At 58.0% G+C, this 18,588-nt stretch overlaps 1 protein-coding gene across 1 annotated transcript; it reads left to right on the top strand.

Annotated features, from left to right (window-relative positions):
• Positions 1 to 343: 343 nt before the first annotated feature.
• RRP1 (ribosomal RNA processing 1) lies at positions 344 to 15,533 on the top strand. The gene is made up of 13 exons (XM_037014703.2): positions 344 to 1,064; positions 2,232 to 2,314; positions 3,502 to 3,559; positions 5,016 to 5,101; positions 6,455 to 6,516; positions 8,691 to 8,820; positions 8,909 to 8,973; positions 9,132 to 9,295; positions 11,866 to 11,951; positions 12,647 to 12,744; positions 12,994 to 13,013; positions 13,942 to 14,055; positions 15,083 to 15,533. Exons 1-13 carry the CDS (start codon positions 932 to 934, stop codon positions 15,325 to 15,327), a joined length of 1,344 nt encoding a protein of 447 aa, XP_036870598.2. The 5' UTR covers positions 344 to 931; the 3' UTR covers positions 15,328 to 15,533.
• Positions 15,534 to 18,588: the final 3,055 nt, after the last annotated feature.

Raw genomic sequence — 18,588 nt, 5'->3', positions numbered from 1 at the left:
GCTTCTGGAAGCTTCCTCTGGGCTTCCCCTGGACCTACTCCGTATGCCTTTCCCTGGGCCGATCTTGCTTTGTATCCTTTTGCCCTAACAAATCACAGTCCTGAGATGTCCTATCAAATCAACAAACAAGGGAGTGGTCTTGGGCGGGGGCGGGAGCCCCACTCTGTATAAACACCATTGTCACCCTTAAGAAAATAAACACTTATTCTGCACTATAAGCTAACATCTAGTCTCAATGCAAGCTTTCCCAATTGTCCCCAAAGTGACTTGTTAGCTTTTTCTTGTACCAGGAACCAATCGAGATTTGCATAAGCATTCCGCCCTTCCTTTATTCACTTCTTCCTTCCCTCAGGACGTTGGTCCCGGAAAGCGGGCAAGGCTCGTGCAGCCTGTCCAGGCCCGGACGGGCTGATCCCGCGCACCGTGCCGGCCTGCCTGGTCCTTCACCGGAGCGCAGACCTCCCGGCTGGACAACGGCGGCCCAGCACGTCCCGCGGGGGCGCTCGGGGGGGCAGGCGGCTGGGGCGGAGGCTGATACTGGGTACAGCCCCGTCCCCACCACCATTCTCGGCCGGGGTGCCTTCGGCTGCATCAAGGATTCAGTGGGTGCCCTCCGCCCGCCCCGCTCCCGCGCGCTGGCCTGCTTCGCTACGAAGAGCCTCCGTCACAGCCGGGGAAAAAGAGCGGCTCACGGACGACGGATACGCGCTCAGCGACCGCACCTTAATGACAGCGCCGGGGCGCACGTCCACCTGACTCACCTTCCCGACCCGGCCACTGCGCGGCGCTGGTTTGCGTCTCGGGCGCCTTTGCGTGACGTCAGGCCGCGCGCCTCGGCGACGCCCGGCGGGCGCGGCCAAGTGTCGTCACGCCGCGCGCGCCGAGGCAAAGCGGCGTGGTCGTCGCTGCGAGGGTCTCGGCGGCCGGCGTCATGGCTCCGCGCGTGCAACTCTCACTGGAGATCCAGCTGGCTCAGCGGCTGGCGGGGAACGAGCAGGTGACCCGGGACCGGGCGGTGCGGAGGCTCCGGAAATACATTGTCGCCAGGACTCAGCAGGCCGCAGGTTGGCGCGGGGCTGGACGTGTGTCGGTGGGGTGCCCTTTGGGCGGCGGGCCGAGCGCGGGCGGTTGGGAGCGGCTGGGAGTGGCGACGGTCGAGGAGCCCAGGGAAGCCTTCACGTGGCGCGGCTGGCGTGGCCTGAGTGCTGTTGTTGCCCCCCGCCCTCCTCCCGCGCTTCGGCCGCTGAGAGCTGGGCGCTGCGCCCGCCACCCTTTTTAGCGCGGCGCCCACCTTGCGCGGAGGTGACTACGTGTCCCTCTGCCTAGACACCCCCTTCGCAGAGCCTTCGCTCCTTTTCCAGCTCAGACCTCGGTTCCTCCGGGAGCCCCACCCCCCACATCACAGCATATACCTCTGGACCCTTGCTCCCTCTGGTTGGGCACCCTCGGTTTTTCCCTCCAATCACTTGTCCCTTTGTGTCTTTCTCATTGTGTAATTATTAGGTTGAGTTTCACACGTTCTCGGAAGGCAGGGAACATGCTTATTAACTGGTGTCCAGCAGGCGTTCTCAGAGTGTGGCTCCCCATCAGGAGCTTGAGCATCAGTTGGAGGTTTGCTAGAAAGGCAGATTCCTGGGTCCTATCCTAGCCCCACTGAATCAGAAACGCTGGCGGCGGGACCAGCATCGGTGCTTTGAGAAGCCCTCCAGGTGATTCCTATTCCAGAGTTGAAGTCCAAGAACCACTCCTGCAGATACACTGTCATTCACACAGGACCTCAGTAATATTTTGAGTGAGTTTATGTGCCTACCTCCTTTAGTACCTGAAGGAGTAAGCTTTTTCTTTTGAAATTTGAAGTTTAATGCAGAAAAGTGCACAGACCCAAGTGTAACTTTGGTTGAAGTATCACACACTGATTCTGTGTAGCCATTGCACCAGCTCGGGAAATGGTAATTGTCTTATTTTGATGTCCAGAAATGATGGACAGTGTCTGATACTTGAAGATTCTTGGTGTTTATTGAGCGAGTGACAGCAGTTACCAGGGGAAGTCCCTAGGACTGCAGGCCCAGTGGTTTCTGAGTTAGGAGGATGGCTTGAGAGAGGCGGACCGGGTACTTTCACATTCACAGTAAGAGGACTTCGGTCTAATTCAGGCAGGCAGATTTCTCTGGCTTCCTACCTGGCACTAAAGTTTGGGTTCCCGTGGTCTGAGTGTTGTCCTTTGGGTACAGGTGGTTTCACCCATGACGAGCTGCTGAAGGTGTGGAAAGGACTGTTTTACTGCATGTGGATGCAGGACAAGCCACTCCTCCAGGTAAGCGTGCCAGCAGGGAGCAGAAGCCGGAGCAGTGGTCTCATTGGAGGGCGGGTGGATGTGTGGGTGACCCTCAGTTTAATACAGCCGAAGACGCCACATGTAGTTGGGTACCTTCGATGCCTTTTTTTTTGTAATGTCCAGAGAACCGGGGTCTTTGGTCAGAGCGTGTCCTCTACTTGCTGACATGGTGTTGCCCGTGCAGGTCACAGCATGAGTCAAAACCTGCGAATCTGCTCAATGTTTGTGACAAAGCACAAACCAAACCATGAAAGGATGGAAACCAAAGGACACAATCCAAGTTTTCTGAGAGAAGGAGTTTTTTCCTGCTAGCTTTTTTCATACCGTCTTTTTTAAAAAGTAGACTTTTTTTTTTAATTTCAGCAGGTTTAGGTTCAGTGCAAAATCGAGAGGAAGGTAGAGATTTCCTGCAGCCCCTGCTGCACACATGCATAGGCTCACCCACCCTCTCAGCATCCCCACCACAGGGGCACATGTTGGAGTCAATGAGCCTGCACTGTCCCCTCCCCCTCACCCAAAGGGCCTGGTTCACAGGTGGGGTCACCCCTGGTGCTGTCCATCCTGAGGGCTTGGATGCATGTGGTGACCACCCTCTCGGTATCTTATAGAGTGGCTTCAGTGCCCTAAAACACGCTCCTTTTAAAATTGTGTTTCTCAGAGCGAATTGTTTGCTCTTCTTCGGAATTGCCTGGGTGGGGAGTATGTTTATTTCACGTGCAGATACCTGTGCTGTGTATTCCGTGCCTGCTAACGAGACTGTCCCAGGGAGGCTCTGGGATCACTGATTTAGCAAGTACACTAGGTGATGCTTGGCTCAGTGACTTCACGGGGGTCCGATTGGCCTGGTCTTTCTGCCGCCCAGGGGCCTCCCATGTCTCCCTGCCATCTCCCCCACCCCAGCCTCCTGTGGCTGTCGGCTTCGGTCCTGTGGGCAGTTAGTGCTGTTCCTTGGGAGGCCCTGCAGGCCCCGCTGTAAGGGGAGGCCTCCCCCAGCAGGCGTGAACCTTGCAACCTGCCGCACACTGGGCTGTAAGGTCCATGGGCACCGTTTCTCCACCTGAGCCAGTGGGCGCTGAGTGTGCCCGTGTTTCTGCTGTTGCTTGTTGGTAACACATTTCTCAGGGACTGAGGGACTTTTTCAGTTGATTTTTACTGCTTCTGTACAGGAGGACCTAGGAAGGACCATCTCCCAGCTCATCCATGCTTTTCAGACCACAGAGGCACGTGAGTATCTGCGCCATGGTTCAGCCCTTTGGCAAGGCCAGAATTGTCAGCTACCAGACACACAAGGCCTGCGTTCTGGGTTCTAGAGCAAGAGAGAGGCCCCATTCTAGCTGCGAGTGCTGTGGCTTCTGTGTGCCGCACTGTTCTGTGTCCAGCCCGTGTTAAGTCACATCCCCTCGATAGAGTTAGCTCCACGGTCGAAAAGCCTAGTGTCACCAAGCTACTGACTGAGCCTCACCGATAGTTGTCAGTTTTCTGCTGTGTGTTTCTTGGACTTGTTTTTGTCTTGACCATGACCAGTAGTTCTCATGCTTGTTGCTGCCCCTTGGAATCCCTTGAGGGGCTAGAAATCTTGGTGTCCAGCCCTTGATTTTGTTGATTCGAGCTCTGGGGGTGGGGCCTGGGCAGCAGTCTTTCCACTTCCCCCCACAGCTCTGAGGCCAGCCGGCGCTGGGCAGCACTGCTGGTATGGGCACTGGGACCGTTGCCAGGGAGGCTCCTGGTCACATGGGTGGGTTTAGTTCAGTTACACTTAAGTAGGCAAAGTGGGCAAAATTATGGGGTACACCAATAGAGTAACTACTCTCTTTGGGAGAGTCTCTTGTGTTACAGTTGAGTTATTAGCGGAAGAGATTTATTCTCCATAATCTTACCTTCTAAGAACTTGCAGAAGAGTTCTGGGCTCGTGCAAGGCCAAGTGCAGTGTGTCTACCCAGTGACACCTGAGTGAGCTGGTGACTGACCAGTCCTTTGCTATTGGAGGAGCTCTAGCAGATGAGATACCCTGTTTGTGTCCCAAGGTCAGGGTGTCAGCAGGGCTTGTCCCGACGCCTCTCCTGGGCACGTAGATGCCACCTTCCCGCTGTGTCTTCCCGTAGTAGTCCCTCTGTGCCTGTCTGTGTCCTGATCTCTTATAAGGACACAGATTGGAATAGGGGCCCCTGGTGACTGCATTTTACCTGAATTACCTCCATAAAGGCCCTGTCTTCAAAGAACAGTCACATTCTGAGGTGCTGGGGGGTCTGTCATCAACGTATGCATTTTAGGGGGGCACAGTTAGCTCGTGCACCCGTGTCTGACATGCCCATTACTGGTTAGGGTTCAGGGCCTTTTTGGGCCTGTGAATATAATGGGGCCAGTAGTGAGGGCAGGGAGGGGGTCAGGCAGGGCCCTCCGCCTGGGTCAAGGGGAGGCGGAGGGGGCCTGGGGACAGCGGCCGGAGCAGCCTCTCGCTCCGTGTGCCTGTTCTTCAGAGCATTGGGCCTGCAGCTGGGCTGTGCTTTCTTGCTCAGGGTCTCACAGCCCCTTTTCTGAGCCAGGTCCTAGCACCTCTTCCCAGCTGGGCACACTCGGCTGAGAACCCCAGAGGCTGGTGGCAGTCGGGCCTGACCAGGGTTCTTCACATTCTCACCTTTCCCCAGGTGGCTTCCACGCTTCTGGCCTTTTTCTCTTCCAGAGCTCCTGTTCCTTCAAACATTCTGGCAGACCATGAATCGCGAGTGGATAGGCATAGACAGGCTGCGCCTGGATAAGTTCTACATGGTGAGTTAGTGCAGGGCCTCAGCTGGCCCTGCCGTGCCGCAGTGGTGGTGTGGGGGATGGTGTCCTGTACGGTCGGGGGGGAGGGCCTGGGCGTGGCACAGAGTGGTCTGGCCTCTGAGCCCTCCCCACCCTGACAGTGCAGAGGGCAGTGACTTCTGGGCCGTGTGGCGAGCCTGAGGACTGTGACCCGTAAGCCTAGTGGGCTATGAGGGGGCCTTGGCCTCGGCCTCGCCTGGGGTTCGCATGTTGAATGCTGCAGTCTCTCTCCATTGGGGTTTACTGGGCCTTGGGTCAGTCCCCAGGTGAAGGGGCAGTGTTGCTCTCTGACAGCAGGGGACACTAACTGGGGCAGTGGCCAGCCTCACTGAGGACAGGTTGCCTCGGAGCTACAGTTACTGGTGACCGACCTGCCACTCAGTTCAGCTGCGGGCTCAGACTAGGGCCAGAGTTCTGCAGACAGCCGGTGCATGCCTGTCATAGTGAGGGTCAGCTGGTGCACGAGGCATGGAGCTCCAGAGGGAAGGAAGGTGGGGTCGGGCGAGTGGGGGCCAGGGCCAGGCTCTGCACATCTATGGGATACAATTGTACGAGGCAGGAGAGACCTCATGTAAGTTAGCATCCCATTTGCTTGGCTGCTATCCCTGGACCTTTCATGGGGTGGATGCCGTTGCTGTTCGAGGCCCGTTTCCCATGTCCCCCGTGTGACCGGATCTGGCAGACATGCTTCCCAGTAGAGGACGACTCCCCTGGTGGCGCTGCAGTATCTCCGGGGAGGGGCTGCCTGGCTGCCAGGTGCGCTCTCTACCCATCCTCTCCGCCTTTTACCGAGACTGGACCCCGCTGTGGGCACTTTGGGGTAATGTCTGAAAGGTAGCCGAGCTGGCTGGGAATGCTGTGAGTCATCGTAATCGGGCATGGAATTGAGGGGTGGAGAAGGTCACCTGTTTGCTCTTTGCTGCGGAGAGAGGTTCCAGGGAAAGCTCGGCGAAGACATCTTTGTTTCAGACCAGCTGTTCTGAGGGGCTGTGCCTCCCGTGGGGCCTGCCCTTCATTCCCCATTCTCCTGGAGCTGGGACCACCTTGTTTCAGCCGTCTTGTATGGTACTGGAGTCGCTACCCCGATGTGTCCCCCGGCAGCCGGACTCCAGGTCCTCTGGGGAAGCTGGGGCATCTCGCATCTCAGCCAGCACGGTGCACCTTCTCCAGGCCCAGGGTCCCCAGGGCTTGATGTCCCTGCGCCGACAGCTGGAGGGCCTGCTGTGCACTCTGAGCCACACAGACATGACCGGGGACTTGGGGTGTCTGTGCAGGTCCAGGTGGTGCTCCCACTGACAGGGTTCTTTTGTGCCACAGCTCATGCGCATGGTCCTGAACGAGTCCTTGAGGGCCCTGAAGATGCGGGGATGGGAAGACAGGTGGGTGCTCGTAGCAGGTGCTGAGGGCCATCTGTGTGTGTGTCGGGTCGTGTCCCTGGAGGATTGGGTTCACGTGATGTCAGCCTTATATAAAGACGGATCCAGTAGTGCTTAAAATGAAGGTATTTTTAAGATGAGGTTTTATGCACATGTTCACGGAAATGCTGGTTTTCAACCTTGGTACTGAGTTCTTACTGTGCATCAGAACCGAGTCCTCTTGCTACAAACAGCGCCCAGGTAAGGAGCTTTATTGTGAAACATGGTACATTCAGCTCTGTTGTCAATGCCACTTGCTCCTAGTTGTGGACACTTACTTCGCCCAGCCTCCTCACTGTTGATGCTGGTGCTCTGGTGGGGTGATCTGGTTTTGTGACCGACCTCAGGCTGCTGCTGGCAGGGAGCAGAGCAGCGGGAGGGGATTCTGCTGCAGTTGGCGGGCTGGGGGCCCCTTGGCTGCCCCTCCTGAGGACCAGGCAGAGGCAGGGACGTGTGCCTGCCTGGAGCTGTGGCCTGGTCGCCTATTACGGAAGTTCCGCATCCCGGTTCTGGGCAGCAGCTTTCCAGCCCCTTGGGGCGGCAGACTGACCCTAGTACAGTGTGGCTTTCTGCGTGCTCACGTTTTTTTTAAGTTCCTAAAATGGATTTAAAATTTTTCTCTTTGATGTTTTCCTAATTATGAGGGTTGTGCGTGTTCAGTACAGAGAACACAGAAAACGGCTAAAACCTCAAAGAACAGTGTTAACTGTGAGATGTTTTTAAAATGTTGCACCGTCTGGTACACATGGTGCAGAAGGGGTGTGGTGTCACGTGGTACGACTGGCTTTGTGTTTTATCATGGGCACCACAAACACACCCCGAGTCAGCGCCCTGCTGCCGTGCGGTTTTGGGGGGTGGCCACAGGGAGGGTCTGGGAGCAGTGTATTCTGAATTGACTTGTAGTTTAAAAGCATAGATGAAGGGGTTTCTCCCAAGCATACAGAAACTAAAACTAGCATCCAGTGTGAAAGTTGTGCCTGCCCTGGAGAGGAGAGTGCAGCTTCCGGCCCGGATCACGGCCAGACGGTTTTATCTTCTGGACAGTGAAGGTTGCAAGGCCTGGCCCTCGGCTCCTTTTACCCCATGCAAAAAAGATCAGGAGTTGGACTGTAGTTACCCGAGTTTTCTGAGTTAAACTTCTTCCAGTTAGCTACATTTAGGGCAGTGTCTCTAGCTTTAGTGACATCCTTAGTTCCTACAAGGACCTTGCGGCCGGGGGTCTCCTCATTTCAGGGCTGAGGATCGTGGGTTACCTGGTGGGCAGCTATCGGCAAGTGCAACCAATGTTAAAGGCACATTTTATTTGCGCTTGCCTCCATTTATTACGAAAGTGGTTAGGTGCTCACGGTCAAGAGTAATGAAGGCAAAGATCCTCAAGGAGAAATTGGTTAATGTCCGTGGCCTGGGGGAGCCAGCGCTCCAGCTGTATGCACCCGTCTAGCCTGTTTCCATCCTTGAGGTGGTAAATGTCTGTTAGTGTGATCACTAGCCCGGGAGCAGGTCGCCTTTCCCAAGGTGTCGCCGTGCAGACTAGCCTCTGGGGAGCTTCCTCCTGCACACCTGATGGTTCAGGCTTGTGCAGGAGTCTACACTGGCCTCAGCACTGGTTTCTGCCGCTCTCTGACCTTGGAGCCCTGGGCCTTTGAGACCACTGACCCCGACGGACACCAGAGAGAGGTCTGATGGGACCTTCATGGCTGTGTGCTGGGCACAGCAGAAGCCGGGAAGCAAGCTCATGCCCCTCTGACCTGAGTCTCTCTTGTTGTGTTCGCTCTCCGCCGCGTGCCTTCCCAAGCACCTTCTAGTGAGGACGGCAGAGGGATGTGGGACATACTGGCTCCTGCCATCACACCAAGCCTTTCTCCCCCCGTTTGTGATATTGGGGACAGAGGAAGGCCGTGTGAATATTTACGGCCCTTGCACTTGGTGGCTGAGAGGCAGTCATGTTCTGTGCTGCCCAGAGGCTCTGGTGACCACTGCAGTCATGGTGTAAGCGTAGCTGCAAGAGTCCTCTGTGCTGGACGCGATGCAGGTCACTGGGTCCTTGCCCGATGGTGTGACAGGTGGCATGCCGGAAGGTGGAGGGCTTGCCCGTGGTCTGCCCGGCTGCCTGCTGTACCTGCCAGTCCTTTCCTCAGACAGGTGGAGCAGCTGCTGGAGCTGCTGACCACGGAGATCCTGCACCCTGACAGCCAGGCCCCCAATGGGGTGAAGAGCCACTTCCTTGAGATCTTCCTGGAGGAGCTGAGCAAAGTGGGCGCTGACGAGGTGGGGGCAGCGGGGCGGGAGAGGGTGGCGAGCTCAGCCCTGGGTGTCTGCACGAGCCGCTGGGGCAGCCCCATCTCCCTCCCTGTAGCTGACAGCCGACCAGAACCTGAGGTTCATCGATCCCTTCTGCAGGATCGCTGCCCAGACTAAGGAGTGAGTGGCGGGGGCTCCTTGCCATCGGGTTCTTCAGGCTGCCACCTTTGGGGAAGAGGATGAGTTGTGGATGCATAAGCTGTGGGGAGGGGGTGGGCGGCACAGCGAGTGACGTGGCCTGGGTCGCCGGCCTCACGGGGCCTGGCCTGCTCCGCCAGCCCCCTGGTTCTGCATAACATCACTCGAGGCGTCCTGGAGACGATTGTGGAGCAGGCCCCGTTTGCCATCGAGGACCTGATGAATGAATTGGACGCTCAGGAGGAGGACACGTTGGAGGGTGACGAGCAGGAACAGGGCTTCCCGTCCAGGAAGCCACCTGAAGGTGAGGCTCATGGCACATGCGGACGTGACGGCTCAGTCATGGCTCTGCTGGGCCCCTTGTCTTCAGCTCCTGCTGTGGCCCCTATGTTTCTGCCCTCGCCCCCGGAGTCTGGTCTCAGCCGGCAGTCAGGGTGACCTTCCCAAACAAGCCCGTGCTGCTTGCTCTCTTAACCCTGAGTGCCCCCAGTGCCACCCGACCCGCCGGGCCCCTTGGATCCCCCCTCGCACCCTGGGACCTCTGCCCTGTCACTCAGGGCCCTCCCCTGCCGCCGTTGAAGGTGCAGCCTCCCAGCCCCTGCCCGCCTCACTCAGCGGTCTTCCCCTGCACTGTGTGTCATCTTCTGACTTAAAGTGCTGCTCAGAGTGCCTGTCCCATCTCCTCTGGGTCAGGGAGCTCAGGGATCACAGCTTTTCCCCCAGTGCCGAGAGCAGCGCCAGGCACAGAGGAAGTGCCCGCTGACTGGGGGTGAGTGAGCGAGAGCGGGGGCAGATGAAGCAGTGCTGCAGGGTGTTGGGGTGGGGCCCAGGGTGCCGGCGGTGGTGGGACCTGAGCTGGCCCGTTTGTCCTCTGGGTGCCAGTGCGGGTCCTTGGTGGATGTCAGCTGGTCTCGTGGGGCTGACTTTGGGGTCCCCCGCGCACATTGTGCCCAGTGGCTGTGGTGGGGCGTGTCATTGCCCACCAGCTTCCGGACTCTCCTTGCCCCCACCTTTCCTGTGGTGGTGAAAGTTACAGAGAGGTCACTGTGCTGACCATTTCTGAGCGTACAGTTCCGTGACATGTACACTCACCTTGTCATGCAGGCATTGCCGCCATCCATTCCCCAAATTCTGCATCTTCCCACACTGAAAATGTCCCCACTGAACACTGATGCCCCAGGCAGCCCACCATCCAGCTCTGGGCCGCCACCAACCCACTTTCTGTCTCCAGGGATCTGACAGCTCTAGGGTCCTCGCATAAATGGGCTCCAGTATTTGTCTTTTTGCGTCCCCCCTGCTCCACGGAGCGTAATGCCCTCGAGCTTTGTGCACGTGGTGTGTGCATCGGAACTTCTTTTCTAAGGCTGAGTAATCCACTCTGTGATGGACGTTTTGCGTATCCTTCATCCACGAATGGACACTTGGGTTACTTGCACGTTCTGGCTACTGTGAGGCACGGTGCTGTGAACGTGGGTGTGCAGATGGCTCAGGACCCTGTTTCACTTCCCTTGGCTATACACCCAGCAGTAGAGTTGCTGGGTCCCGTGGCACTTCTGTGTTCAGTGTTCAGGAACCACTGAGCCATTGTCCACAGCAGCTGCACCGTGTTACCTTCCCACCTGCAGTGCCCAGGCCCCGGTTTCTCCCTATGCACACCAGCGCTGTTGTTTTCTGGTTTTTTGATGGCAGCCCCATCCCCGTGGGTGTGAGGTGCTGTCTCTTTGTCATTTGCATGTCCCTGACAGCGGTGGTGCTGAGCATCCCCTCATGGATTTGTTGGCCATTTGTATGTCTTCTTTTGGAGAGGTCTGTTCAGGTCCTTTGTCTTCCATCCAGGTCTTTTGTTGTTGAGCTTTCGGGGTTCCCTGTACATTCGGGATATTAACCCCTGAGCAGATGCATGATTTGCAGTGTCTTCTCCCCTTCTGGAGTTGCCTCTGTAGTCTGTGGTAGTGTCTGATTTTCATGAAGTCGAGTTTATTTTTTCTCATTATCATGCCTTTGGCATCCTATCCAAGAAATGATTGCCAAGTCGGTGTTATGTCAGTTTCGCTCTGAGTTTTCTAAGAATTTTATCATTTGGTGCTTGATCGACTTCAGGTCTCTGATCTGCTTTGAGTTGATTTTGTATGTGGCATGAGGTAAGGGCCTGGCGTCATTTTTCTGCCTGTGGATGCCCAGTTTTCCCAGTACCGTTTGCTGAAGGGGTTGCCCGTATCCTGCTGAGTGGTGCTGGCGCCCTCGTGGAGGCCACTGACCGTGGGTCCGGGGTCACTGTCTTCCCTCGCCCTTGCGGACATGCTCCTGGGCTTTCTCGCTAGACGGTGTCTCTGCCTGCGCATTTTATCCGGTAGTGCCTCCCTTTGCTTCCCCCCAGCAGCCCAAGTCCTCCCGGCACCGACAGACCCAGGAGTCTCCTGGTGGGCCCACTGATGCCTGCCTGCCGCCTTGCTGTCCTCGTTGTCTGCCACGTGCACCCCGCTCCCAGCCACCTGCTGTCCAGAACCCTTCCTCTGTAGGCAGTGACATCAGAGCCCCAAATGATCTGAACCGTGATCTCCCACCACCCCTCAATCCCCGCCTGCCTTTTGGCCTGCCTACCCTTCTTCCTCGCTTCTGGAACTTGTGAACTACATTTGCTGCCTAAGATGCCCACTCATATTCCTGCTGAATTTCACCCTTTAAGGACAGGTCAGGCCCCTGTTCCTGGGCCTGGGTGAGGTCATTGGTGTCCCCTTGCCAACTTGTGCCCTGGATCTCCCTGCCTATACCTGTGTGCCCTGCCCAGGTTGTGGGCCCTGTAAACAGGTGTTTGTTGAGGTGCCGTGCATACTGGGCGTGCATCCTTGAGTTCACGGGGCCCTCTTGTTCTAGGCTCCCCCCGTGGGCCTGACCCCGGTGAGGGTGAGGAACAGGCAGGAGACGGTGACGATGATGGCAGCAGTGGCCCTGTCCTCCAGGTGGGTGGCCTGACCGGTGGGCCAAGTGCTCGGCCTCCGCCCTCGCTCCACGGCCAACTCTGGATCCAGTGGGGCTGGAGGGGAGGCGGCCTCTGCACAGGAGCCGGCGGCAGCTGTCTGACCTGGATTTGGTGGAGGGCGGGTGCTCTGGGCCCCTCGTCTGCGGGAGCACAGGGCCCTTGGGAACTGGGTTGGGACCGTGTGGCTTAGCAGTGGCGCCCCAGGCCTGCCCCCTGAGCCTCAGGGTGCCGGGTGGTCAGCACACAGGCCCCCTGCAGGCAGGGCTCAGTATTCGGGACCTGAGACTTCAGGCACAGGGCAAGTGTAAGGTACTTACTAAGTCCTACTACCGGTTACTCATTGAATTCAGATTTTAGGTATTGTGGGTTAAATAAAACATATGCAAATGGATTTCTTGTTTTCTTCCTGCTACTTTAACGTGGCTGCCAGAGGACCTAAAGTTTCAGGAGGCCACTTGGGCAGCCCCCTCGTGTTTCCATGGGGCAGCACTGTCCTGGAGCACATATGCTGCCTGGTGTAGAGGGCATGTGCTGAGGGGGCAGCGGGAGGGCCTCGGGTATCCATGTGACCGGAGCAGAGAATCCGCATGTGGTCCTCAGGCTCCGTGGGCGGTTCCCATTCTGGGAGCCCCTGCAGGGGCTGACTCTTCTTCATGGCGTCTCTCTGTGAAACAGTTCAACTATGAGGCCGTTGCCAACAGACTGTTTGAGGTGGCCAGTCACCAGAACACCCCTTCTCAGAACAGGAAACGTCTCTACAAAGTGATCCGAAAGTAAGGGCTCTCGGATGGCGGCGGCGTCCTTCCCACTGCCCTCGGGTGGTCCTTTGCTTCATCAGCCCTGGTTTTTGTGCTTGGCCCACATGCCTTCCCAGTCGCCTCAGCCTGGGGCGGGTGGGGTCAGGCCCTGTGTTCAGAGCGCTTGTAGCCGTTGTGTCCCCTGCTGGAGGTCTGCGTGGGTGCAGCCACCTTCCTCCTCCAGAAGCCCCTGCCCTGGGGAGTGACTATCTTTCGTTCTTTCAGGCTGCAGGACCTTGCTGAAGGTGAGCGCTGGGCTGCCCCGGAGGCCGGCCCCCCAGTGAGAAGATGGTATCCTGGGAGTGGCTTGGATCCCGTGTTCAACCACACAGCACGGATAATCTTTGCAGAGAGGCTGGTGGTGTTTTTCAAGGGGAGGTGGGCCCAGGGATTCTGCAGTTCCCGTCCTGCCGCAGCACAGTGGTTCTCAGCCTGAGTGGGTGTGAGAATGCCCTCGAGGCCCGTGAGCTTAGTGCTGAGCCCCAGGGCAGGGCTGGGCAAGGAGACTGTCCTAGTGAGTGCCAGGCAGGCCTGGCTGTGGGTGTGCGGTGAGGCGACCGTGTCTCCTCAGTGTGTGGCTGCTGGGACCACGAGAGCTTTCCCTGTAAAGTTTTGTAGGTCTGGGGTGAAGATGAAGGCGTTTCCCGCCATCCTTGTGAACCGTTTAAAGGCCAACAGCCGTGGCAGGACTTTGCAGTGAAGACCTGCGTGTCTGCCGCCTCATTCTGCCTCAACATTTTACTGTCCTTGTTTTATCACACATGCACTCTCCTGCCCTCCCTCCAACCGTACCCTTTAATGCTTTGTGATCAGCATAAACTAAAGTCCAGTGTTTTTTAGGTAAAATTTAGGTACCATAAAATGCATGAATGTTGTGTATATCTTATCATTTGACCAAATGTGTGACCTGGGTGACTCCCTCTGCTATGAAAGCAGGGAACCTCACTGTCGCCCCAGAAAGCCCGGCCCCGCCCCAGCAGGCGCACCTGGAAGGACTAAACTGGATGGGCCATAGATGCTGCCATAGTCAGCCCGGCCCGGTCTGAGCTGGTGGCAGCTGTCTTGGGTGTAGACCGGGGCCTGCTTGCACGAGCTCATGTGAAGCAGTGAGTGTGCAAACTGAAAGAGCACGCAGGCCTGGCTGCAGCCATGACCATCTGCCTTGGTCCGTAGGCCTCTTCCCTGAGGACGACATCCTGGAGAAAGCCTACAGGAAACTGCAGGAAGGGAGGCGGGAGAGGAAGAGGAAGAAGTGTTTGCCCAAATTCCAGCTGCAAAACAAGACAGGTGGGCGCAGCTGCCTCTGCCGCCGCCTGCCTCCCACGCCCACGGTCCCCCTGCCATGTCCTGGTGGCCGCCTCCCTCCCTGCTGTGCTCACTGCAGCTCTGCCTGCCTGCTGCTTCCAGCCCGCAGCATCTTTGACCAGACCCCGTCCACCCCTCGTCTTCTCTTCTCCCCCTTCTTCCTTCTCTTCAGCGTCCTTTAGAGATTCCTCAGCGTTAGAGGCTCCCCTTGCTGCCACCCTCCCCAGCCTGTCCACAGGAGTGTAATTAGACTGACTGCCCCTGCCGAGGGCCGTCCTGTGCCTGCTGCGGGCCGCCGGGGCCCTGGATGCCGCTGCAGCAGAGGTGGGCTGTGCCCACAGGAGCAGGCCGGGCAGGGCCTGGAGCATCCATGGCTGAAAGGGGAATGCAGAAGAGGTTCTTGGCTGCACCCATGTGCTAAGCTGGCCCCAAGGTCCTGGGATCTGCTCCTTAAAGCGTCTCTGGAGTTCACTTCCTGCCCTGGCCCAGGCCACCTCTGTCTGTGGTGTCTCATACCTGGGTCCTTGCCACAGCCACTGGACGGGCTTGTATACTGTTGCCAGGCTGTTCCCTGAACTCCGCCTCCTGGTTCCTTTGTGTGCTGATTTGAGGCTGAGCTTCGGGCCCTGCCTTCTGAGCCTGCCTCTCCCAACCAGCATCACCTTCAGCCCCCATGTGCAGTGAGCCTAGGCCCCCCTCCGTCATCCTTTGCCACCTGCTTCTCCTTTCTCCTGATTCTGCCCACACGCTGGTCTTGCTGAGTGAAGACTCCCCTCCTGGTCAGCCTTCCCGGGTCAGGAGCCACTTCAGTCTCACACCTGCCTGGTGCCCTGGCATCCGCACTGGCTCGGTTCCCTGGACGGGCGGGTGTGGGTGTGCTCCTTAGGCTGTGGCTACTGTCACGCGGGCACTTGGTGTCCTCTGCTCTGCCCCGGCTTGGCACCTGTGTCAGCCTCGAAGGGAGATGAAGCCTTCATGCTGCCTGTGTCACATGACCTTGCTGTTCTAGGGAAAGGTGAAAGGGCGGGCCGTGGTCTAGACCTGAGCTCCGGATCTGAGAGGATGAAGACCAGGCGGCGGCGGCGGCGGGGGGCTGCAGCCGACCCCATTGCACCCCAGGAGCAGCCGGGGGGCTGCGGCAGGAGAGGCACCTTCAAGCAGCGGCGGCGGCCTTGGGCAGGGCCCAAAGTGAAGGGGACCAATTGCCAGAAGCCGGACAGGAAAAAGAAGCGGCAGCTGGAGGGCCGGGAGTGAGTGGCTGGCCCCACAGGTGGGGCTTTGGAGGGACTGCGTGGAGTGAGGGGACGGGACGGTGGTGCCGCCTTTCCAGAACCCAGGACACCGACTGTCCCCACTTGCTGGTCCCCACCACATGGCAGGTGGCCAGGGCTAAATGGCAGCTGGCTCTGGTCCCCTGCATGGGGCGTAGGAAATAAAATGCCAGAGGTTCTTATAAACGAGTCCCTGCATCTGGGTGGTGATGCAGGACTTCCCGTGGTGTAAACTGACAGGCCCCAGGTCCTGGGCAGTGTTTATGTGTTCCACCTGTTTTGTGGGAAAAGGTGTTTATACAAACCCTGGAGAAGGTGCTGGTTGTCAGCAGCTGTCTGGACAGCACCTTATACCTGTGTTTGGAGTTGCCAGGGAGTGAGCACTCTGTGTCTGCCTCACGGTGTGGGGTTGGCATGTACCCGCCCTTGTCCCTGTGCCTTAGCGGGGGGACTGACTCTGGGGTCCCTGGCAGGCCCACCTTGCCCACACGCCTGCCCTCCCCACCTGCACATTTAGTTCTGGTCCCACAGCTCGTCCCAGTGGGTCTGAGGCAGCTACACTCGCTGGACCCCGACCAGAGCACTGTAGGGGGACACGTGCTGGGATGGGGTGCTGGAAGGAGCCCTTCGTCCACGAACCTGAATTAAGGGGAAAATAAGAACGCAGTGTAGCTCCCTGTGGCTTCAGGCAGTGTGCTGTGGCCAGGGCTTCCAAGGGCTGCCTAGGTGACGGGGGCACATCTCAGCCAGCCACCCGAGCCCCTGCTGGGCTGAGGTGTGCGGTGAGGCCCAGCCTGGGGAGGACCCACAGGGGTCAGAGTGGAGCCCTGGTTCCCACAGCCCTGCTGCTGCAGGCAGGCTCTGTTACCCAGCCCCGTGTTACAGAAAAGTTGCAAATAGAAAGTGTGTTTTCCCCCAAACTTTGAGAGTGTGTCCTATTTTGAAGCTCATCACTGTGAGCCTTTCCAGTGTGTGTCCTACAACAAGGACCTTCTCTGAATCAGTACAGCCATCAGGTCAGGATTCATATGGGTACCTCGGTACGTCTAGCCCTCAGGCCAGTTCAGGGACATCCAGCCACAGGACCCTGTTTGGAGTCACCTGCATCTGGTCCCCTTGGGTCGGGACCAGTTCCTCCATCTTAGCTTCACGTCCGGGACCCGGGACACTGGGTGCACCAGCTATGGTCTGGTGGTGCGCCCTCCACTGTGGGTGTCTGGGTGTGGGTGTCGCCTTGGCGGTCGTATCCCGCCCAGGGTCTCCGCCTGTCCTGAGGCAGGCCGTCTTGTGAAAGTGGCTGTGTCCCCTGCTGCTTCACTGCCGATAGGAACGTCGGAGGCCCAGCTTCTCATTGGACTTGGGTTTACCCACTGGTTTACTGACAGCAGCGGCTCCTGGTGTCCTCTTAGCCAGCGGGCTCTGGCCCATTGCTCTCGCTTGTCTTACTGCCGCGTGTTGCTGGCTGGCTGGTGGGAGGCCCTCAGGCTGGCTCTGTTCCTCTGGGTCTCCATTCTTCACCAGCACTCCCTGCCTTCAGTCCAGGAAGAGGCTCTGGCCACTTGCTTCTCCAAAGAGGCCATTGTCTTTGAGGCTGTGGCCCTGCCTGGCTTAAGCTGGTGTGGATGGGGGTCTGCTACGGCCTTTGCCTTTTTTAAACAACTTTATTGGGATGCTCTGCTTAGACTATTCAGCCATAGTCACTGGGCTCTGAGTATGTTCACAGGGCTCTGCCTCCATCACCACAGTCCAGTTTAGGATGTTTTCATTCACCCCAAAAGGAAACCCCCTTCTCAGGGACTCCTTTATCTTAGGAAGAAAGCTGCGTGTGGCTTTTGGACCAGCAGGGTGGTGACAGGTTACTGACTACAAGGCTAATACATGTTTACCGTTTCCTTGAGCAGTTAAGGGTCAGGAACAAGTACAGCTTGTGTTTAAAAGTAATTAGACTTCCAGTAGCAAATGTGTTTTACGACTTTGTGGTTATATCACCAGCTCGCCTAAGGAGCCTGTTGCCGGATTAAAAAACAGCTCTGAACTCTGGGTTAGACGGGGTGTCTTGGGGAGCCTCCCCTCCTTTGGTGTTGTACAAATAGGGCCTGTCCCTGTGCTGCAGGCTCTCGGCACCCGGGGCTTGGGTCACCGCAGTTAGCCTCGCCCTCCTTGCCCTGGCTTGCCAAGAACGGTCAAGAACAACACAGCCCTGAATTCCCAAAGTGCTCACACCACCAGGGTGTTCTCCCCGTGAGCTCATCGGATGCCTGTATGACTGGCCCCCTCCCTTTAGCCAGGACCAGTCAGGCTGTAGCTCCATGGTGGGGCAGAGCAGGGAGAGGCCGTGGCCCAGCTGAGGGGTCAGGGTGGCAGGGGGTTCTCCTTGGGGTAGAGGGGCCGGTTGTGGGTGAGGCCTGGGAAGGCAGCCAGGCCCTCTCTTGACCCCCCCCCACTGTCCCCACTGTGTCCTCGACACCTCCCATCCAGTCTGGAACTTGCCATGGTGAGTGGGTACAGTCCCACCATCAGCCTCTGGGGGACCTCTCCAGTCCTTCTCGGTGGGTTGAGGGGGTGCTGTCCCACCTGCCCCAGGGGCCAGAACCCAGATCTTGATCTTTTCCTTGAGTGAGTTCTCCAAAGGTGCCCTGTGGGACTGGACCCCGTTGCTGTGGCTTTGCGGCACAGTCCTTCCCCAGGCGGTGGGCAGATGAGCAGAACTCAGCCTGTGGTGGGACAGGCATGTGGATCCTTGGCCGGCCGGCTGATCTGACAGCCTGACTCCTCCTTGAGGCCCCAGGGTACACGCAGCCAGGCCTGGCTATCAGGCGGCTGGTGTCCATCCCGCTGGCTCCGAGGACTTGGCTTCTCACCCCTAGCCAGGCTGGCCCACAGGTGAGGCCCATGTGGTAGGCGCTTCCTTCCCGAGCAGCCTCAGGGTCCAGAAAGCACCTCCAGCATGCTCTCCAAGGCTTCCCTGGGAGGCTGGGAGAGCTACAGGCCACTGTGCTCCACCTCCTCCCTTGGGGAGTACCTCACTTCCACCTCCTGGGAGAAGGGAACCCTGGAAGGAGACACACTCTGCCCCCAAGCCAGCATGGCCCCCTCAGCCAGCATTGTGGAATGAGGCCCACAGGAGAAATGGGGACACCTGTTTATTCTTAGCCCTGGGGCCAACAGCCCTGCCCACCATAGAGGCCCCTGGATTCACGGGGTCAGAGGTTGAAGGATGCAGGCAAGAGAAAGTTGTGCCCTT

This window comes from Manis javanica, chromosome 3 (assembly GCF_040802235.1).
Source record: "Manis javanica isolate MJ-LG chromosome 3, MJ_LKY, whole genome shotgun sequence".
Lineage (NCBI taxonomy): Eukaryota > Metazoa > Chordata > Mammalia > Pholidota > Manidae > Manis > Manis javanica.
The sequence above is the reverse complement of the archived record's forward strand: the minus strand, read 5'-3'. Positions and strand labels throughout refer to the sequence as shown.

Coding starts and splice junctions, on each gene's coding strand:
- RRP1 (XM_037014703.2), top strand. CDS start 932: ATGGCTCCGCGCGTGCAACTCTCACTGGAGATCCAGCTGGCTCAGCGG. Junction 1,065..2,231: donor CAGGACTCAGCAGGCCGCAG/GTTGGCGCGGGG, acceptor CTTTGGGTACAG/GTGGTTTCACCCATGACGAG. Junction 9,296..11,865: donor GTCCAGGAAGCCACCTGAAG/GTGAGGCTCATG, acceptor CTCTTGTTCTAG/GCTCCCCCCGTGGGCCTGAC.